Source organism: Callospermophilus lateralis, chromosome 2 (assembly GCF_048772815.1).
Source record: "Callospermophilus lateralis isolate mCalLat2 chromosome 2, mCalLat2.hap1, whole genome shotgun sequence".
Classification (NCBI taxonomy): domain Eukaryota; kingdom Metazoa; phylum Chordata; class Mammalia; order Rodentia; family Sciuridae; genus Callospermophilus; species Callospermophilus lateralis.
The window spans coordinates 149,891,560-149,909,204 of record NC_135306.1 but is presented as its reverse complement, the minus strand read 5'-3'; the positions used below and the strand labels follow the sequence as shown (position 1 = coordinate 149,909,204).

Here is a 17,645-nt window from a genome sequence, read left to right as displayed (position 1 = left end):
CCAGAAAGTTATACAAAGGGGGTTACAAATAACAGAACTCTGACAAGCATCACACGAATGGTAGTTTACATTTTTTTGCTGGCCCCAACATCAGAATTTATGAGGACCATTAGAGCCTCAGAGAGGGTCGTTGTCTGGCCAGGGAAGGCCAATATTTATGAGGTGTCACCAAAGTTTCAGAGAGGGCTGCTATCTGGTCAAAGAGCCAGGCATGGGTGAGTTCAAGGCATGGGCAGGCATTCCAAACAGGTTCAGAATTTGCAGTAATTTATAGTAAAGCCAAAATTATCTTTTCATGGCTTTGTGGCGAGATGTCTGCCAATTTTAAGAAAAGATCAGGTTGGGTCTATCAGTACAGCTTACTCTAATTAGGGTCCCATTCTTCTGGTTGTACATGATGTGGAGTTTCACTGGTGGTTGATAATGTTTGTTTATACAAACAGTACAGGAGGACACCAGCCCAGGTGGACAGTAGCCCAAGGGACACCATACACCTTTACTCTGGATCCTTACTGGGGGCCTGGGTCCTTTTGGAAGTCTGAAGAGGAGCTGCGGCTGCAACCTGGGACTGAGTCTTGGTTTGAGCCTTTGCTTTGATCTTTGCCTGGCAGATCCTGAGACTTTAGCAACGTGGGCACAAACACACTTCCCAAGCTTGGGTAGGAGAGTTGATGGTACTTGCAGCTGGCACCCTTGTCCCCATTGGGCTAAGGGCCCCATAGCCTCAGCACATGCTCTAATAGCCTTGGTCTTGCTTGCCTGCCTCTGCTTTCGGCCCTTCTTGTATTTCTTGGCTAAATGCATGTTCCTTGGGAACTTGGGCTCTACTCTCTTCAGAAACGCATAACTTTGTGATTGGGTTTTTGACACCATTTCTATATCATTTTCAGGACTGGTTGTATGTGGTTGGTTCTTGGACTTGGCCACCATAACCCACAGCTCCTGAAGTACCTGGGAGGGTATCCCATATGCTTTAGCAGCCACTCCCTATCCTCCAGCCCTGTCAACCATTAACCAATTTTTTGTTTCTGTGGATTTGCCTATTCTGGATATTTTGTGAAAATGGAATCATGTAATGTGTGAACTCTCAAGTCTGGCTTCTTTCTCTTGGCAACGTTCATCCGTATTTTAGTACATATCAGTACTTCGCTTTTTTTGCCAAATAATATTTCATTTGTTATGGTTAATTTTATGAGTAAACAGAGATGCTATTTTACACCTACTATAATGACAAGCATTTAAAAACTTGACATCAGGAGTTGGTGAGGAGGGCTGGGTTGTGGTTCAGCTGTAAGCATTCGCCTAGTACTTGCGAGGCCCTGGGTTCGATCCTCAGCACCACATAAAAAAAAATCAATAAATAAAATAAAGGTATAAAAAATTAAGAATCCTTTAAAAAAAAGAGTTGGTGAGGAGGTGGAACAGAAGGAATTTTCATACACTGCAATCGTCAGTGTAAATTAGAATAACCACATCAGAATTGGGCTCATGCATAAAATCCCAGCTACTGGGAGATTATGGCTGGAGCATTGCAAATATGAGGCCAGCCTTAGCAATTTAGCCAGGTTCTGTCTTAAAATAAAAAATAAAAATGACTGGGGCTGTAGCTCAGTGGTAGAGTACTTGCCTACACACCTGGGTTTGATCCCTGGGCTTGATCCTTACCAAGTATCCATTTGGAAAAAAAAAAAAATTGTAGGGTTTATTCCCTACCAATAAGCAGAGGAACAAAAAGAAAAACCACATCAGAAAACTGGCATTACCTTACAAAGTTGATGCAATACCCAAATGTTCATCAACAGAGTAATATACCCTCTGTAAAAGTAGGTCATACACACAGAGATACTTTTTATTTGTATAAATCATACCACTTGTATAAAATTCAAAATATGAAAGGTCAATATGTTATTACAAATAAATGCAATGAGCCAGGTGTGGTGGCACACACCTGTAATTTCAGTGGCTCAGAAGGCTGAGGTGGGCAGATTGCAAATTTGAGACAAGCCTCAGCAACTCAGTGAGGCCCTTACTAAGCAACTTAGTGAGACCCTGTCTCAAAAAATAAAAATGGGTAGGGATATGGATCATTGGTTAAGCATCCCTGGGTTTAATCCCTGTTACCAAAAAAGAAAAAAAAAATACACACACACACACACACACACACACACACAATGATATGATAGAGCTGGTTTGTATCCGTTTGGAAAAAAAATGGCAAATGCTACAAATCAGACTCTTTGGACCCCTCTGCAGAGCCAGTTGTTAAAAAGGGTAAGAGACTAATAAACAGGTAGGAGAGGGAGACACAGGGTCGATATTCCTTCAACAAGGAATGTTCTAATACTGCTTTTTTTGTGCATATAAAATTATTTCATAAAAGTAAAAAACAGGAGTTAGCTAGTTGGAGGCCAGGTTCATGGTGGCTGGTGGGAGGGTTGTGAGCAGAGGTAACAGCATAGTGAATTTCAGGGAGAGCAGTTCAGGCGATAAAAGTGCTGTGGTCCATTCTAACTAGCATGGTACATGAAGGGTAGGTGGAGGCGGGGAGAGTAGAAAGGGACACAGAGGGCTGGTGTGCCACAGGCGGCAGTTTCACCCTGGGCAGGAGAGACAAGGCAGGCAGATGGTAAGGGAGCCATAGTGGTCTTGCTGAAAGATGCAGCCAGAACACGGCCACGTCCACGGCTGTGAGAAGTAAGGGCACATCAGGGGCCTGAGAGATGCCCAGGAGGCAGGACGGACTGGGCTTGGTGATTGACAGGAAGTGTGGGGGGGTGTCAAACAGGGCTCGGCTGCCGTCAACCAGATGAAGCTTGACACATCCTTGAAGGGTGGTGACTTCCTTCTAATGAGTGCAAAGTGAAACCAGGGAAGACTAACTTTACAGCGAGAGAACCAACAGACACTGCGCCAGCCAGGTGACGGAGGTTCACGCCATATGTGATGTCTTGTTGATGGTACATACCTTTGATATGCCGGGCTAGAAATGGCACTTCACTCTGTCATGTCCCCTTAAGCCAAGTCTGTGCATGAGAAAAGCATCAAAGAAATCCCAGTTGAAGATCATATATCTGACCAGCACTCCCTGACCTGTTGAGGTCATCAAAAACATGAAGAATCTAAGAAACTATCACATGAAGGGGAGTCATGACAACTGATGTGGTCTGGAAGTGGATTACCCCCGGAGGTTCGTGTGTTATCAGGTTTGTTCCCAGTGTGGTGCCATTAGGGATGTCAAGTCTAGTGGGAGTTGACTGGATCATTGGGGGCACTGCTTTTGGAAGGGATTCTTGTGGGACCCTGGTTGATTGCTGTGTGAATGAGTTGTTATAAAATGTTTAGTCCTTCCTACTCTCTGACTTCTTGTCTCATTGTGAGGTCTCTCTCTCACACATGTGCTCCCACAATGATGCCTACCATCTGTCAAGATGGGACAATCATGGGTTCCTTGCCTGAACTGAAATCATGCTGTTTGGTTCTTTGATCCTCCAAGATTGTGAACTAAATAAACCTCTTTTCTTTATAAATAATTCAGTCTCAGGTATTTTGTTACAGCAACAGCAAATGGACTAATACAGCAACTAAATGTAATATGGTGTCATGGACAGAATCTTGAAAGATATTGGGTTAAGAACTAGGAAATGGGTCTGGGGTTGTGGCTCAGTGGTGGAGCGCTTGCCTACCATGAGTGAGGCCCTGAGTTCCATCCCTGGCACCACATAAAAATAAAATCACGGTATTAAAAAAAAAAGAATTAGGAAACCTGGATAAAATATGAACTTTAGTTAATAATAATATCTCAATATTGTTCATGGGGCTGGGGATGTAGATCAAGTGGTAGCGCGCTCGCCTAGCGTGCATGAGGCACTGGGTTCAGTTCTCAGCACCACATAAATGTGAAATAAAGATACTGTGTCCACCTAAAAATTAAAGAAGTAAATATTTTTAAAAAATAATATATCAATATTGTTCATTATTTGTGACAAATGTACCACACTAATGTAAGATGTTATTAAAGGGGGCTGGGAGTGTAGCTCAATGGTAGAGCACTTTCTTAGCACATGTGAGGCCTTGGGTTCGATCCTCAGCACCACATAGAAATAAATAAATAAAATAAAGGGATTGTGTCCATCTACAACTAAAAAACATTTAATACAATAAAGATGTTAATAAAAGAAACAATGTGAGATATGGGAACTCTCTCATCTATCTTTACAACTTTTCTGGAAATATAAAACTATTTTAAAGTAAAAAGTACATTTTAAAAAAAATCTGCCAAACGCATTTGTTCTGAAAACTTTTAGAGTGGTAGAAGTCTTGCCTTGTGTGGGCAAAGCTCTGGGTTCCATGTCCAAAAATAACCCCCCCCCCAAAAAAAAAAAAACCCACTAAATAAACAAAAAAAGTAATTGCTGCTCTTTTTAAAAATAAAAATACAGTGGAGCAAAATGGGACTTTGTAACGCTCCAGTTTCTGAGTTGAATGACCAGGGTCACAGAAGCAGCCCCAGTTATTCCAGTCCTTTCATTCCTCTTTGAGAGCCAAGCCAATTTAGTGGTTTGTTTAGGAAGGAAGGACTACAACTCCCAGAGTGCCCCTGGGCAGTTGTCAGGAGCAACCAAGGAATGCAACTAACAGCCCTGCTGGAGTTTAAGGAGTACTAGGATTCACTGCCTGCCAGCCATGGGCCAGGATTATTACTCTGTGCTCCAGATCACTCACAATGCAGAGGATGCCCAGATCAAGAAGGCGTAAGTTGAAGTGGGAACCAGGCCTGAGGCCTGTGCAGGCTGCCCCACCCTCACCCCTTCCTAGCCCAGCTTTCCTGCATAGCTTAGCAGGCAAGATGAGCCTGATTCTTCTCTTGCATATCTTTATCCTGGTTTGGAGCTGGTCCAGGGAAGGGGATGGAAATCTCCCTTTATGCTCTGTGCCACATTGTCCTCTCCTGGGTGCTTTAGCTTTCCTAGCAATGAAGTGGGGACAAAGGAACTATTTGAACTTTATCCTGAATATTATGGAGAACCAAAGGATTGTAAACAGGGGAGTGAACTGGCCAGATGATGTGGATATGTTACAGATTTCATTCTGGTCATCATTTGTTTATTAATTTATTTAGTGGTACCAGGGATTGAATCACAGGCCTCCTGCTTGCTTCATATGAATTTTTTGTCATTGACTAAACTCCATCTCTAAGTTGCAGAGAATTTTTGGTCCTTTCTTAAGAAAATTGAGGCTGGCTGGGTGTGGTGGTGCACACAGCAACTCAGGAGGCTGATGAAGGAGGATCACAAGTTTGAGGCCAGCCTCAGGAATGGGAGGAATAGAAGTTCATTGGCTCAGACAGAGGGAAATGAAGGGAAGGAAAGGGAGATGGAAATAGGAAAGACAGTAGAATGAACCAGACATAACTTTCCTATTTCATATATGAATATACCACCAGTGTAACTCCACATCATGTTCAACCACAAGAATGGGATCCTAATTAGAGTAAGTTATACTCCATGTGTGTATAATATGTCAAAGTACACTCTATTGTCAGCTATATCTAAAAAGAACAACAACAACAAAATGTAGTGAGATCCTGTCTCAAAAAAAAAAAAAGCTGTGGATGTATCTCAGTGATAGAGTGCTCCTGGGTTCAATCCTCATTACTTTCCCAAAGTGTGTGGGGGGAATGTTAGGTTAGGAGTAAGTACATTTTTCTGAAAAAAAAAAATGTGTATACACCCATACACACACTCTGAAGTACTGGAAATTGAACCCAGGAGCACTCTACATCTAAGCTAGATCCCCAACCCTTTTTATTTTGAGACAGGATCACTCAGTTGCCAAGGCTGTTCTTGAACGTGTGATCCTCCTGCCTCAGCCTCCTGAATAACTGGCATTACAGGCATGCACCACCACACCCAGCTGGAAAAATTTTTTTGTTGTTGGATCTTTTAATTTTTTTTCTTGTTTTCTTTGAAAAAAAATTTAACAACTATTTGCTGAGCACTGACCAGATAGGTTAGGTGCAGTGGAAGCAGTGTGGAGATCTAACTGTAAGCAGACAGACATGTCCCCTTCCCTCAGGCAGCCTGAATTTGCTGGTGAATACACATATTGATTACAGCACAACTATGATGACTGTTAGAAAAGGGAAAGAGCACGGTGCAGAGGAGCCTCTACTGGAAGGAGAGAGACCTTCGGAGGCTGTCGTGGTCATGTACACAGAAGTCAAGGCTTGAAGAAGGACAAAAACCTCTTCAGTGAGCTTCAGGGAAAGGAGGGATTGAAACTGGCAGTTCACTGGGTCACTGGAAGGCAAAGAGGAGGAACAGTCGAGGACACTTATTTCATTGAATGTGTAGGTGCAATCGGGAGAACTTTCATCAATATTTCATTGACTCCTCACAATGACCCTGAGAGGCAAGTGCCATTATTATCCCAAGGCAGAGCCAGCAGTCAGAAACCATCCCTTCTAGAGGTGCCATCTGTGGGCTCATCTCCGGGCCAGGTCCTGTAGGGGACCCAAGGAGGGTGAGAGGAGTCCATAGCATGGTTGGACAACAAGACAAACTCATGAGACAATTTGAGAACAATTCAGTCAGCACTGGCTAGGTCATGTCATTGTCCAATGGGACCCATTCAGGAGAAGGTTACCAAGAGGCAGAGCAGTTGGAGGGCAGAAGGATAAGCAAGCCTAGTTTGAATCCAGGTTCTCCTGCCTGCTGCTGTGGGACATGGGCAAATCACTTAACCTCTCTAAATCTGATTCTCATTTCTAAAAAAAAAAGGGGAGGGGATTGTTGTGGCATTGAAATAGGATTAGATGAGGGCTGGGGTTGTGGCTCAGCAGTAGAGCACTTGCCTAGCGTGAGAGGCCTAGGTTTGATCCTCAGCACCGCATAAAAAATAAATAAGTAAAATAAAGGTTTTGTCCAACTAGAACTAAAAAATAAACATTAAAAAAAAGAATGTGTAAGCTAGGCACAGTGGTACAAACCTGTAATTCCAGTGATTTGGGAGGCTGGGACAGGAGGATCCCAAATTTGAGGCCAGCCTCAGTAATTTATTGAGCCCCTTTTTCAAAATAAAAATAAAAAGGCCTGGGGACATAGTTCAGTGATGGTTAGAGTGCCCTTGGGTTCAATTCCCAGTACTCCCCCCTCTCACACACACACATACACACAGTGATTAAAAGAACTGCCTATATTTCTTTTCTTTTATTTTTTAAAAATATTTTTAGTTATAGGTGGACCCAATACCTTTATTTTATTTATTTATTTTTATATGGTGGTGAGGATCGAACGCAGTGTCTTAGATGTGTAAGGCAAGTGCTCTAACCACTGAGCCCAAGCCGTAGCCCAATATATTTCTTTTTTTAATTTATTTTTTAGTTGTAGTTGGACACAATATCTTTAATTTATTTATTTTTATGTGGTGTTGAAGACCAAAGCCAGGGCCCCATCCATGCTAGGTGAGGGCTCTACCTCTGAGTCACAACCCAGCCACAGAGCTGCCTATATTTTGAACAGCCCTTAACTCTTCTCCCCTACAACAATTTTTAAGACATGATACTCTCCCATGGTAGTACCTTGATTTGGACCAGAAACAAAACAAACAAATCCCACTAAAGTTATATAATGAAGAAAAGCAAGGCTGGAGTAAGACCCTGCAAAAAAAAAAAAAAAAGAATCTGGGCTGGGGATGTGGCTCAGGCGGTGGCGCGCTCGCCTGGCATGCCGCACCACATAAAATAAAGATGTTGTGTCCGCTGAAAACGTTAAAAATATATATATTTAAAAACCTCTCTCTCTCTCTCTGTCAAAAAAAAAAAGGAATCTGGTCATCTCTAACGAGGGGCAGTGTAATCCCAGTTACTCAAGAGGCTGAGACAGGAAGATCATAAATTAGAGCCCAGACCCGGCAATTTAGCAAGATTCTGTTTCAAAATAAAATTTTAAAAAAGCAGTGTGTGTGTGTGTGTGTGTGTGTGTGTGTGTGTGTGTGTAGGGGGGCTCTGGGATGGTGGCTCACAGGTGAGCACTCCTGAGTTCCATCTCTAGTACAGAGAAGGAGGCAGGAAGGAAGCACCCAGGACACAGAATCACCCCAGCTAAGGACCCGCTCAGTGTCACAGTAGCCACGACTTCACTTTCTCGCCCTCTCAGGAAAGCAGGTGAACCTAGGCATTGGATGGGAGAGCTTGGGGAATAGATGCTCACAGGGCAGCTCCTGGGGCTGCCAGTTGGCCACGATCTCTACATCCCTACACCAGATTCTCTTCAAGGCACTCTAAGCAGTGCATCTTGGTGGCTGCCGCAGCCTGTGAGGTCATCCCTGATTCATAGCTAGACAGTTGACAGTGGCACCTGCTTGGAGCCATGCTTCTCCGGAATGGGTCAGCTGTTAGGACTCACACTCACTTTCTCTCCTCTAGGTACCGGAAGCTTGCCCTTAAGACCCACCCTTTGAAATCAAGTGACCCTGCAGCTAAAGAGACCTTTAAGCAAATAGCAGAGGCCTATGATGTGCTGAGTGACCGTGAGTGACCATGAGGCTGCTCCAGGAGATTTCTGTCATCCCCTCCTTTAAGGTCGTCCCTTAAGTCTCTATAGACTATTGAGTTTTCTGAGGGGGTCCTAGAGAATAAGTATCTGTCCTCCCTGCCCAGTATCTAAACAAACTGAGAATATAAAGAATCGCCTGTCTCAGTGGACACAAGCTAAGGTGAGAGATGGGTGTGCAGGGTCACCAGGGCAGGGCAGGAGCAGGGGCACATTCCCCACACCCCACGCCTGGAAGATGGAGCCTTCCCCCAGGAGAGGAGTGGAAGGAAATGCTGGCTGCCAAGGGGAAGAAGGCCAAGGCTGAGCAGGGTGCCACTTCCCCTTCCCAGACTGGCTGAGGAGCGAGTCTCCATCACCTCAAGGACAGCAGGAGCATTAAGGGGCAGAGAGAGGCCAGGAGTCTTCCTTCAGAAGTCTCTGTCCTAGGGAAGCCAGAAGCGTGGGGCAAGTGTGATTCACAGCCCCAGCACAGGGCAGTGCTCTGTGGCTTCCCTGGGGGATGGTCCTGGAGACTCTGCTTCTGCAGGCTGCACAGGAAGGCTAGGAGGCCACCAGGGTTTCTCCAGGGCTGGGTTTTCAGGACGTTGATAGCCTCGAAAGCTAGCATCTGGAGGCTTTAGAATTCTCAGATTCAAAAATTTCAGGATTCTAGGATTCTAATGACTCCCAGGAAGACAGTAGCTGTGAGGACTGAGTTAGGCCGACCCCAGGTCTGTAGCCTGACGCAATCCCTACCCCCCCCCACCCCCGGAAATCTATTTTGCATCTCTCTTCTGGGCTGTCGGGATCCCTAGGCCCACTCAAGAATGAAAGTCACCTCCAACTTCTAGGATCTCATTCCAGAGACTCTGGGATGAGCCGCAAGCCCCTTGGAAAAGGTTGTTTTGTCCCATCTCCTTCCCCAGGTCCTCCTTCCCTCTCTCCCCTCTAAGCTTTTAGCCCCCAAGGCTGTACCCCTCCTCAAGGTCCTCCTGCCCACAGCTGTGAAGAGAGCCATCTATGACAAGTTCGGAGAAGAAGGCCTGAAGGGCGGGATTCCCCTGGAGTTTGGATCCCAGGCCCCGTGGACAACTGGCTACGTCTTCCACGGCAACCCTGCTAAGGTGTTCCATGAGTTCTTTGGGGGAGACAACCCCTTCAGTGGTAAGAGATCCTCCCCGTCTCCTTGCCTCACTGGGAAAGGACATGGCTAAAAAAGACGCTTTTCTCTAAGTAGTTTTGTTTTGCTTTTTCACCTTAAGAAATACATATAGAGTATGTTTTGTTTTTTTTAAAGGGTAAAATAATTTATTGAAAAAGAAATAAATTCCAGACCTACATTTCCTTTCCAGAAGCGGTCTTCTGGAAGTTTTCTATGCCTTGATGAGCACATTTTTATGTTAGCTCTTTATTTTCTTAAGGAATCAGACTACATTATACACACATTTTTAAACTTAAGATATCTTGGAGATTATACAACAATACATTGTGCTACCTATAGATCTACTTTATTATTTTTTTTCCTCCCTTATAGCACTGGGTATTGAACCCAAGGCAGTAAACACATTAGGCTAATGCTATATCCCCAGCCTCTTTTTAAAATTTTTATTTTATTTTATTTTAAATATTTATTTATTAGTTGTAGCTGGACCAATACCTTTATTTATTTATTTTTATGTGGTGTCCGGGATCAAGCCCAGGGCCTCGCACGGCCAGGCAAGCGCTCTACCACTGAGCCACAACCCCAGCCCTAAAATTTTTATTTTGAGACAGGGTTTTCTGAGTTGCCCAGGCTGGCCTGAAATTTGCAATCCTCCTTCCTCAATCTCCTGAGTAGCTGGGATTATAGATGTGGACCACCATGCCTGGCTACTTTATTCCTTTTAATGACCACATAAGACTCCATTGTACAGATGTGTATTAGTCAGAAATCGGTTTCAGGCTTATGCACACCTGTAATCCCAGCAGCTCTGGTGGCTGAGGCAGGTGAATCGCTAGTTCAAAGTCAGCCTCAGCAACTTAGTGAGGTCCTAAGCAACTTAGGCAGACCCTGTATCAATATAAGAAATAAAAACAAAAGGGTTGGGGATGAGGCTCAGTGGTAAAGCACCTCTGGGTTCAATCCCTGGTGCCCCCCCCCCAAAAAAAAGGAGCAAAGAGAGTTTCAGGGCCAGTGCTTATTGTAAGGGAAAGTTGGCCTCTGGGTTTGGGGCTTCCTTAGGCAGTGTGACCAGGGACTATACTGCCACAGAGCTCCACTCCAGGGTTCTTATGTCTGTTCTCCCTGTAGAGCTGAGGGGCTGGGTTTGCTGTGGCCTTGCTCTTGGGATATCTACTACCTGCTATAAAGTAGGTATTGGGTTAACAAACAAATTTAGTATTGCAAGAGGGAACTAGGTAGTTCACAGGACTCTTTTTATTTTAAAGAAATATTTATTTATATGTGGTGCTGAGGATCAAACCCAGTGCCTCACACATGCTAGGCAAGCTCTCTACTGCTAAACTACAACCCCAACCCCTAGTTCATAGGCCTCTTGATGAACCATCACATCTTACAGGGACACAGTGTGAAGCCACTGCACCCACTGCCTAAGGTCACTGCATTATTTTAACTTGTGAAGTTCATTCCATGGCATTAACCACGAGAGACAGGGTGCATCACAGTGACTCCTGTCTATAGTTGATGAAGGGCTTTCACATCAACAATATAGCATAGTGGTTAGAATTTTTTTCCTGTAGTCAACTTGTCCTGTGACGCGGGTCAACTTCTCCTAGTTGTGGGAGTGTGAGAATTTTTTGTGGCCTTTCCAGCCCAGTGAAATAAAATTGAAGGGCTGGAGGCGTAACTAGGTGGTAGAGCACTTGCCTGGTGTGCATAGGGCCGTGGGTTTGATCCCCAGCAATGCAAAAATAATAAATAATAAGCAAATAAATAAGCCAAATAAAAATGAAAAATGCTGAACACAGTGCCCTATGCAGGGTAAGCTCTCAGCAAGTTTTAGGTCTTTATCATCTGAATGGCAGAAAGCAGATCAGGCATTATTACCCCATCCTGCAGACAGAACTGAAGGTTTGCACAGCACCTCAGGGGCTGGGCTGGGCTGTGGCTCCCTCTCTGCACTCAGGTGGAAGAGCACAGGCAGGGAGCATGGGGGGAGGCTAAGGTTGTAGAGCTGGGCAATGAAGCTGAAGAAAGAGGACTTTGGGGTATGCTGGTGGCCGCTCAGATTTGCCAGGGACCAGCATTTCCTTCTTAATATCAGCTGAAAACTTCATAGAAACTTGAGTCTGGCATCTCTAGTGGTCTTGGACTGGACAAAAAGGGGAAGTAGAACCTGGGGAGGAGTAGGGAGGACTCAGCTCTGACCCTCTGGAAAAAGAGGAGTCTTTTCTGGCACTACCAGAATCTGCCACTAGAGGGGGTGCCTCACATCGTGAGATAGCCTGAGTTGGTAACTCCCCAAATTGTAGGGAGGTAGGTGGGGTGGAGGGCAGTCCAAAGTGGGAGTGGGGCCCACTCTTGGGATCTGACAAGGAATGATATTCACTGGTCTGCAGTGGAGGACAGAGTCCTGATCTGACCAGTCTGAGAGGTGGGAATGGGGTGCTGGTGTCACACTTGGGTCACTAAGAGATTGGAGGAAATACGGGGGTGGGGAGTGTGTGTGTATTTGTGTGTGTGTGTGTGTGTGAGAGAGAGAGAGAGAGAGAGAGAGAGAGATGTGTGTGAAGGTGAGAATCAGAGTCTTTGGACCCAGTTTTTCTTACTCATCTCCCTATATCCTATAGAATTTTTTGATGCAGATGGAAGTGAAGTGGATTTAAATTTTGGGGGGCTCCGAGGCCGAGGGGTCAAGAAGCAGGATCCCCCCATTGAACGGGACCTCTATTTGTCCTTGGAGGACTTATTCTTTGGCTGCACTAAAAAAATTAAGATCTCCCGAAGAGTGAGTACTTGGTTTGCTCCTTCTGGGAGTCACTGTCCCTCTACACCCCACCCCCGCCCCGGTCACTTTCTTCCCGATCCTAACTAGAGAACTCAGGAATGGTTTCTGATGGAATCTTCGATTGTGAGACCTAGGATCTTAGAATTCTAGGATCTGAAATTTGGGACAACTGAGGGGACTAGCCTGTTTCTTTTCCTAGAGCAGAAGTCCCCCCTGCAGCCCTTTACTGGGGTAGGACCCCTTCCTCTCAGATCAGCCCCTCGCTGTGGGAAGTGGGAGGAGTCTCCTGTGAACTGCACTCTCTGGCATTACCAAAACATGCCCCCAGGATTTCATGAGGGGTTGCCTCATCAGTAAGAGGGAGCCATGTGGGCATAGAGGGTTGGCTGGGACAGTCCCCAAGGTCACTGGTTAAAGAAGACCCTTGTGAGTCCCAGAGTTCAGTCCTTGGTTTGACTCTGTCCTATGTGCCAGTTTCTGCCAGCAGAGGCAGCAGAGGACATGCCTTCCACAGATAGCACCCCTGTGGGCAAGTGCTTGGGGATGGATGGACAACATATGGGGAATGCATTGGGTCAGGGTCAAATCTGCTGACTTCCGTGTTCTTTTTTCCTTTGGGATTAAGAGAACTGCCAGAGGCTAAAGTTCAGGATGCCTGGGATTTGGAGAGAGGAACTGAGTACATTTTCATTGTGCATTTTTTAGTGGCCAGGGATGGAATTGTGAGTTTGATCAACTCATGGCTTCTCTGACCCCAGCTCTAGCACTAGGACATGTCCTGCCACCCTAGAGTCACAAGTTTTTAGCTCCAATGGCAACAAATGGGTGTGTGAATGGCTCAGGGCAGGTCCTCCCCACCCTAGGGGTCTGAGCCTGAGTACAAATTCTGCAGAGCATCTTTCACGTGTGCAGAGGGGGCTCATGGGATCTGAGTGCGCCCCCTCCCACCATCTCCCTGCAGGTGCTAAATGAGGATGGGTACTCCTCTACCATCAAGGACAAGATCTTGACGATCGACGTGAAGTGTGGTTGGAGGCAGGGCACACGCATCACCTTTGAGAAGGAAGGGGACCAGGTGAGAGGGAGGGAGGCTGACTAGCATCAGTCACCAGGCTCAAGCGGTGGGAAGACCAAGGGGAAAGAGACAATGATTTTGGTCTGGTAGGGAGTCCTGGTGAGATGACCTCTAATGTCCTTTCCCAGGGACACAGCCTCACAATGCCTTTGTGAGTAGGCAGCTTAGGGGTTATCCCCATTTTACAGAGTGGGAAACTGAGGCCCAGAGAGGGAAGGAACTTATTCAGGGCAAGAGCACAAGAGCTGAACCCAGTCTTACCCTCAGTACTCTGATTTTCTTCAATGCTTTTCTATATAAAGCCCAAGTATAGGAGCTCCCCAGAACCACTTACAAGTAATAATTTTAAATCAAAGACTTATGTTCATCAAAATATAAAATTAAATGTCCTAGGCATGCTGAGTCCTACAGTGCTGAGAAGAGGCAGAGCAATGGAATATTCAGAGCCAAGAGAGATAAGCCCCTCTGCCTGCACTTCTTGCCCCTTTCTCACCTATGATACATCTTCCAAAAAGGACCCTCCAAGCTGGGCACAGTGGCATGTGCCTGTTACCCCAGTTACTTGGGAGGCTGAGGCAGGAGGATCTCTTGAGCCCAGGAGCTTGAGGTCAGCCTGGGCAACATAGCAAGATCTCACTTCAAAAAACAAACAAAAGAAAAAATAGCTTTAAGGGCCCACCCCGTATGTTCCCCTTCTGGACAACCTTCCCTGGTCACCCCACATGAGTCAGCACCTCCTAGGAGCCCTTGCCTCTGGCCTCCCTTTATCCTGGCCTCAAAATAGCTGAAGATTCACTGTGTGTCTAGCTCAGCATCCAACTGGGAGCTCTCTAGATGGAAAGGGCTGGTTTGATTCCTTAGTCCCCTGTGCCCAGAAGAGACCTCCGCAGTTTTTTGGTGACTTGGTGAAGCTTGGATGAGGGGTGTCACTTCTGAGTTCCTCACAGAACAAAGATGTGCAGGCATTGCCTGACCCAGCTCAGTGTTCCCACTGCCATCTGAGGAAGTCCCTCTCCCCTCCTGCTGAGTGCTTCCATGTTGGGTTGCTCAACTGAGATATAATTCAGGGAGACTTGTCTGGGTAAGCTTCCAGAGCAGGGTCTCTGTGCACTTCCAGAATCCTGATCTGATCTCCCCACTGTACAGACAGAAGACATGGAGACAAGTAGAGGCGGGAACTTGGCCAAGTCACACAGGCAATTAGTCCTTGTCACCCCTTGACCTCTCCTGCCCAGGGCCCCAACATCATCCCAGCTGACATCATCTTCATCGTGAAGGAGAAGCTCCACTCTCGCTTCCGCAGGGAGAACGACAACCTCCTCTTTGTGTATCCCATCCCTCTGGGCAAGGTGAGTGGACACCAGCCTGGACTCGGCCCCCTCACCCGGTCACTAAGTCCTGGGAGTTCCACACCCGCCCCCACATGGCTCTCCACTTCCTCTCCCTATTGGTCTCCATTGTGTGGTTCTGGGCAGTGCTGGGTCTGTGCACAGGCCTGCTGTCCCCCTGCCTGCTGTCCCCCTGCCTTCCCCCGGGCTCTTTCCACATGCTGCCTCTCGGCTCTCTTGCTTCTCCTGGGCCCTCTGCCTGAAATGCCACCTGCCCACTTCATCTACAAAGGCCCTTGTCAACTGCTGCCACCATGTGGAGCCATCCTCCACTCCAGAATGGCAAGGGGCCCCTCCTTGGGCCCACAGACTCCATTATTTCCATTTCTGTCAAATCCTTAAATTAGATCACTTCCATCTGACCTACTGGACTGTGCACTCCTGGAGGGCAGGTTGTGACCTGGGCATCACCTGATAGTTCACGAACAGCCTTTGTCTCCCTAGTGCTGAGCTCAAGGTTTGGCACCAGATAGGCTCATCAAGTGCCTTCTAGGTAGGATGGCCCTGGTGACCCTCCCCATTCCCATCTTTTGGCCCTGACCCCCCCCCCCAGGCCCTCACCTGCTGCACTGTGGAGGTGAAGACTCTAGATGACCGTCTACTCAACATCCCCATCAATGACATTGTCCAGTGAGTCCATCTGCTTTGGGCCCTGGTAGACAAGAGAGGGCTGGCCTGGTACTTAGAGGGTAGAGTCACAAAGTCCGCTCAGTACAGTTGTGCAGGCTGTACCCAGCCCAGGGGTCCCTTGCCGAGAGGGTGAGAGAAGATGGAGGACCCACACTCTGGCCAAGCTGTGGGCTGCACTCACCTGGCAAAAGGAACGGCTCTTCTAATTTCCATGAAGCCACGGAAAGACTAGAGGCCCCAGTGTTGGGCAATCGCTGTTGTCTTCAGCCCCTCCAAACTTCTCACTAGAGTTCTCAGAAAGGCCTCTGCCTGGGAGTTCTGCTCAGCAGCCTGGCACACCCCCACCCCTTTCCCTGCACTGTCGCCCATGCTTAAAACAAGACTCCTGGGGCCCTCCAGCAGAGACCTAGTGTGAACAGGTCTTCCAGGCAGTGCACCCTTTGGGACAAGTCAGCCTCCTCTCCCACCCAGTCTTGCTGCTGAGCGCCACCCTGTGGTGGAAACTGGGGTGCTGGCCCATTCCTGTGTCTATGTGAGCCTGGGGTGGGGTGGGCCAGTCAGGGGCTGCTCCAGGGTGACCCCTCAGCTCCCTTCTTTCTTCCTTCAGTCCCAAGTACTTCAAGAAGGTGCCAGAGGAGGGGATGCCTTTGCCTGAGGACCCCACCAAGAAGGGGGACCTCTTCATCTTCTTTGACATCCAGTTTCCCACCCGCCTCACACCTCAAAAGAAGCAGATGCTGCGTCAGGCACTGCTGACCTGACGTGGGGGGCTGGAGCAGTGGAGGAGAGGGCTCCAGGCCTGACCCCGCCGGCCCCACAGTGCAGGGCTGAGGAGAGGGAGGAGGGCTGGGAAGCTAAGCTGACATAATAAAGATGTATTATCCTCCATTTTCACCCTGGAGAGTGTTGGGGAGGAGCTTCCTGCTCGACATTTTTATTTTTACTTCTTCTTCTTATTATTTTTGTAGTGCTAGGGATGGGACCCAGGGCCTCATGAGCCCAGCAAGCACTCTACCACTGAGTCACATCCCCAGCCCTCCTGGTAGACACCTTCTTGTGGATATCAAGAAGCTGGACACTTGGCTTCATGGGCAGGTCCCTGAGGATTCAGGGCCTTGCTGCTCCACCTTAGAAGCACAGGCAGGGCTGTGTGGCCTCTGAGTTCTCAGCTCTGATGACTTTTCATGACACACAATCTTTTTCTGGAATGTGGTATGTCACCTTATAGAGACAGGAAAACTGAACCACAACAATGTTTGTCCCAGCTTACTGGGAGTGACAAAGCTGTCATCAGAACAGTCACTTCTTGCACTCACCAGCACACAGAGAACACAAGCACTGGGATGGCTTTGGTTTCTCCCCCCGACCCCCAGCCTTAATACTCTTGCCTGTGAAGTGGGTTCTGGGCTGTCTCTAGGCAGGAAACCTGGCTTCTGGCCCCAGCCCTGCCACTGCCTCCTTGCACCAGTTACTGCCCACGTCTTGTCAGCAAAATAGAGCTCATACCCCCTCGTGAGCTTGAGGATTGGGATCATTGATGTGGAAGTGCTTGGTGAACTCAGGCTTGGATTTCAGGGAACATTAAGCATTGCTATGGATTGGCCTGGAGGGGTTCTGACCTCCAAGCCCAACTAGACCCATGTGGCCCACACCTGCCCCACCAAAGCCAGCAATGGTGTACCATGCTCATCTACTGTGCTGGGGGTTAGAGTCCCCTCTCTGGAGTCTGAGTGTGGGCTATAAAAGGTCCAGGGTCATGGAAAGTCGGTGGCCTCTTCTGTGGGGTGGCTTCAGATGTGCTGGAATAGGTCCCATATCATCTACATAGCTTGGGATCTCCCTATTCAAAATACCATATTAGCTTAAGTTTCTAAAGTGGGAACTCAGAACTTGGCAACCATTATTTTAGTTTAAGAGATAATTTGGGCTGGGGATATAGCTCAGTTGGTAAAGTGCTTGCCTTGCATGCACAAGGCCTGGGTTCAATCCCCAGCTCCAAAAAAAAAAAAAAAAAAAAAAAAAAAAGAGAGAGAGAGAGAGAGAAAGAGAGATGCAGTGGCACAGACCTATA

The 17,645-nt window shown here is 47.1% G+C and overlaps 1 protein-coding gene across 1 annotated transcript; it reads left to right on the top strand.

Moving 5' to 3' along the window:
• The first annotated feature begins 4,683 nt into the window (after positions 1–4,683).
• Dnajb13 (DnaJ heat shock protein family (Hsp40) member B13) lies at positions 4,684–16,357 on the top strand. The gene is made up of 8 exons (XM_076843988.2): positions 4,684–4,751; positions 8,426–8,529; positions 9,537–9,698; positions 12,324–12,481; positions 13,443–13,556; positions 14,792–14,905; positions 15,498–15,574; positions 16,182–16,357. Exons 1-8 carry the CDS (start codon positions 4,684–4,686, stop codon positions 16,333–16,335), a joined length of 951 nt encoding a protein of 316 aa, XP_076700103.1. The 3' UTR covers positions 16,336–16,357.
• Positions 16,358–17,645: the final 1,288 nt, after the last annotated feature.